At 37.1% G+C, this 4,621-nt stretch overlaps 1 protein-coding gene across 1 annotated transcript in view; it reads left to right on the top strand.

Annotated features, from left to right (window-relative positions):
• LOC107694421 (beta-catenin-like protein 1) overlaps positions 1-4,621 on the top strand; it is a 69,092-nt gene that overhangs the window by 26,047 nt on the left and 38,424 nt on the right. Inside the window, exon 11 of the mRNA XM_016494110.1 lies at positions 529-710. Within this exon, the coding sequence (XP_016349596.1) occupies positions 529-710 (182 nt within the window). The remainder of the gene's footprint in view (positions 1-528; positions 711-4,621) is intronic.

The raw sequence follows: 4,621 nt of genomic DNA, 5'->3' as shown, positions 1-4,621 counted from the left end.
GAGAGTAACATGTAAATGATATACAATTTTATTTTTATTTAATTATGTTGTTTTGTTGTATATAATAATATATTACGTTATATGTATTGTTTTTGATAACCATGACATTTTTTCTACTCAAAGTGAATTAATGGACATTTTTAAAAACATTTATCTTGTAAATAATATTAGAATTTTTATCAAATATACATTTAAAATGTTGTATATAATTGTTATATTTATTAATGAATTAATTAGTAAATGTTTTTGTAAAACATAATATTGTTAAAATTTTGTACAATTTAAGTATTTTTAAGTATTTTAAATGTTATTATTCTTGCGGTTGTCATAAATATAGCCTTTGATGCATATACATGCATGCAAATTTCTAATTTCTGTGCCGAATAAGTACTGCTCTTATTTCTAAGAATTACAAACTTTGTCCTTTCAATGGCTTTTAAGTAGTTTGTTCCTGCTTGTTTGTAGTTTAGTCTGAGTGTTGTACTTTAAAAGTGTGCCAATGATACATTTATCATTATGTCTGTTCAGGGAGAAGAAGGTGTCTCGAGTCAGTGCTCTGAAGGTCCTGGACTACGGGGTGATCGGTCCAGAGGGGTCGGATAACTGTCACAAGTTTGTGGACATCCTGGGCCTGCGGACCATATTCCCTTTGTTCATGAAGACGCCCAAGAAGATGAAGAAAGTGGGAGTATCGGACAAGGAGCACGAAGGTTTGTAGAAACCAGAGTCCTGAAATGCCTCTTTCTCTGTTGTAGCTCTATTTTGTTTCCAATTCAATATAATTTCCCACCAGTTTTATTCTTTTAAAATGGATTTAGTTTGGCGGAGCTGCTCAATTAGCGGCGAGTGCACACACACAGAGGCGTTTGTAATATGACGGCGAGTTCACAGTAATATCTTTTTCTGGGCTATTATTTACAGTTCAGCCAGCGGTTTATTCCACGGGGAGTAAAACTCTGCGGCGGCTGCTCTTATTGTTTTGCCTCTGCGATACAAATAAGCTCCTCACACTATTCTTAATGGTTATTAGAGACCTGCAATGAGACATCCAGAGAGAGAGAGGATGCATCTCACTTCTGTTATTATTTCAAGCACTTACACACTGGAGTAAGAGTGTTTGATTGATATGAATGTGTAAGATGTGTTTGGATGGTGTTGAAAGAGGCATGTCTGAAATCAAGCTTAAGTGGATCTTATTCAGGATTTCATTTGAATGCAAACAGGTTTTTTTGGAAAGTATGTAGAGTTTTGTCAGCTAGTAGCTGATATTGCAATATTATAAAATTGCATCTTAATTTACACATTCAGCAGATGATTTTATTTAAAGCGACTTTTTCAAAAAGGAGGATTAAACACTAATAAGTAAAATGACTGAAACACTCCACTTTATCACAGCTTATATTATACATATTAGGCCATAAGTATATTATTCTAAGTGTGTATTTTTTTTCTTTAAATTTGCTTATATTACTGTTAGTTTATTAGTTTATTTGCAAATGTAATGCAATGCTTAATTGTCACACAAAAACAGTTAAAGGTCCTAACTGGTTTCGTTTACATGCAAACATTAATGTGTGGCTACATTCAGGGGAGAACATAGTGATAACACTCGTTGCCTTCTCTAGTGCAGCTCAACCAGGTCTCGTCCCATTCATCGGTATTTGTGATATCACAAATCCCGGAAAATATACGTTGTAGTCCAAACAAGTCGTTCGTTGTAGTTTTTGAAAAGTGATTTCTGTTAAATAAAATATCTCCTTTTGAAGTGGACTTTGAACTTTGTAACTTTGCAGATCTTTTTTATGCTCAAACAGCAACATTACAGACTAACTAAAGTTGAAAAAGTGAAAAAGCATAATAGGACCCCTTTAAAAGCTTGTCAACTAAAATGTGGGGTTGAATGGTATTAAACGCAGATGAAAAGTCCACGAATAAAATTCTGGCATGTGTTTTACTTCCTTCTAAGTGTTTAAAAATCAAATTTAGCAAAGTTACAGTGGCATCCTCTACCCCTCTACCGGCCCTACATGCAAACTGTAAAGGGTCTAGAAGATTCCCTGTTTTTGTGATGAGTTCTTTTTTCATTAATCTTACAAAACACTTCATAACTAAAGAAGAAGCTGACTATCACAAGTATGTCCTTTAAGTGTCACCTTCAGATTTCTATTGTACTTTATGCCTGCGATAGTTTTCATGCCATCCCAGGCAGAACCTAAATTGTTATCTGCTAGCTGCCTCTCAATCTTCCCAGTATAACACTGCTTAGCTTTCATTATTTCAATTTTAACTTCTTTTCTTAACCTATGGAATTCCAGAAGGTTACCTTCCTGAAACGCACGTCTCTTTTTTTTTTTTAACAAAACCTTAAGTGATTTAGTCACCCATGGCTTACTATTCGGAAACACCTTCACAGATTTTTCAGGAATAAAACAATAAGAGACATAACCACTGACAACGTCCGTAAGTTCATCAATATTGGTGCAGGACTCCTTGAACATTTCCCAGTCTGTACAGTCATAACACCCCTGTAGGCACAAAATGGACTCATCATTCCAGTCTTTCACACATTTAATAATTGCTCCTCAGGGCAGTACGATACTTCGGGATGAGTTGAAGTGAAGTGAAGTGACATGTGGCCAAGTATGGTGACCCATACTAGGAATTAGTGCTCTGCATTTATCCCATCCAAAGTGCACACACACAGCAGTGAGCACACACACACCGTGAACACACACCCGGAGCAGTGGGCAGCCTTTTTTTTTTTTGCTGCGGTGCCCGGGCAGCAGTTGGGGGTTCGGTGCCTTGCTCAAGGGCACCTCAGTCGTGGTATTGTATACTGTGGCAGGTGTGTGTGGGGCAAATATATACAGAGAGACATGAGAAACATATACAACATATATATATATATATATATATATATATATATATATATAATAGGTAATAATTAACTAGTGAGAGTCACACACACAAAAAAAATCTGAAAATATCATTGCATCGGTCTTTTTTTAAAGTATTAGCTAAATTTGCACACATTTTCCTTTTTTTTTCTTTTAATTGCACATTGTTTTGTGATGAATATGAACCCTGTTAACCGTTATTGCATGTCAATTAAGCACATTTCTGCCCCAATTTTTTTACTGTAGTGCAAACAAAAAAAATGTATATCACATAAAATGTAAAAATATATTCCCCAAACTGCAGTAAGTAGCCTATTTATCATGCTAGTATTTGTTTAAAAGTTTGTTTGTTTGTTTGATTATTTATTTTCTAAATTGCACTTTGCCTATTTTTAGGATCCCATTTTTGCATGACAATTGCATTACTGTAATGCAGAATACATTTATAAAATAAAAATATAAAAAATATATATTTGCATGTGTTCTGGCTTAGCTCATTTGTCCTCAACAGTAACCGTTTATCCTTCAAAATAAAAACACTTGTGCACATTTTTCATTTTTGAAAACTGGTTTGTTTGTTGTCTTTGCACACACATGGTATTATGACGTTGTCATGCGCAATATGCTTGGTGTGAGATTACTCCGGCATCAATCAGCTGTTAGCCTCTTAATTCTTGACGACAAAAGGTGTTTATGAAGATGCAGCAGTTAATTAATTACCAGCTTTGATGACTGAGAGTTTGAGTAATTAAACGGCTAAGCTCTTACGGCCGATCGAGAAAGTTCAGACTGATCCCCCTAAAACCCCCTCTGAAATTTACTCGACTCGTCACGCGCTCGCATTAGCATTCGTAATTAGCTGATTAGAAAGCGCACTTTACGTTTGCAAACAGACCAGTAAGATTTACAGAGGAGAAATAATGTGTTCTGCCGTATTGCATTGTGTGCAAGTCTTTTATTGACGGATAATAGTTTAAAAGAAGTGGGAAGAACAACAAAAAAGTTAAAACTCAAGCTAAACTTCTGCGCTGTTAATCACCAAACAAATGAACGGCGTCTTGCTTTTGTATAGAGAACTGAAACGACCGTCGACAGATAAACAATCCTGACAGTCAGGCACAAAGAGAAAGAGACGCCGCTAATCTTCCCGCGCTTTCAGCTCGAGCACAAGCGCGTGAAAAGAGCTTCGGCCGCTTTCACTTAACAAGAGGCGCTTCGCAGAATAATTGCATGTCGTCGAGCTGGAAAGCAAAGAATTGAGAAACTGTCAGGATGTGTTTTAGCTAATGACGTGTTAACGCCGGCGGGAGTGAAATAAGTTTTTCTTTTCAGTCGTGACGCTGAACGTCCATCTCGCGGTTGCCGTGAACTCTGAACTCATCAGCCAATTTAAGCTTCCTCCGTTATAAACGTCTTGAATGCGGTTTGGCCGTTTTCTCCAGAGACAGAGAGAGGACTTTCTGTGTGTGTGTGTGTGTGTGTGTGTGTGTGTGTGTGTGTGTGTGTGTGTGTGTGTGTGTGTGTGTGTGTGTGTGTGTGTGTGTGTGTGTGTGTGTGTGTGTGTGTGTGTGTGTGTGTGTGTGTGTGTGTGTGTGTGTGTGTGTGTGTGTGTGTGTGTGTGTGTGTGTGTGTGTGTGTGTGTGTGTGTGTGTGTGTGTGTGTGTGTGTGTGTGTGTGTGTGTGTGTGTGTGTGTGTGTGTGTGTGTGTGTGTGTGTGTGTGTGT

Source organism: Sinocyclocheilus anshuiensis, unplaced genomic scaffold (assembly GCF_001515605.1).
Source record: "Sinocyclocheilus anshuiensis isolate Anshui unplaced genomic scaffold, SAMN03320099.WGS_v1.1 scaffold1826, whole genome shotgun sequence".
NCBI classification, from domain to species: Eukaryota; Metazoa; Chordata; class Actinopteri; order Cypriniformes; family Cyprinidae; genus Sinocyclocheilus; species Sinocyclocheilus anshuiensis.
Note: the sequence above shows the minus strand (reverse complement) of the source record. Positions and strands in the feature narration are given on the sequence as shown.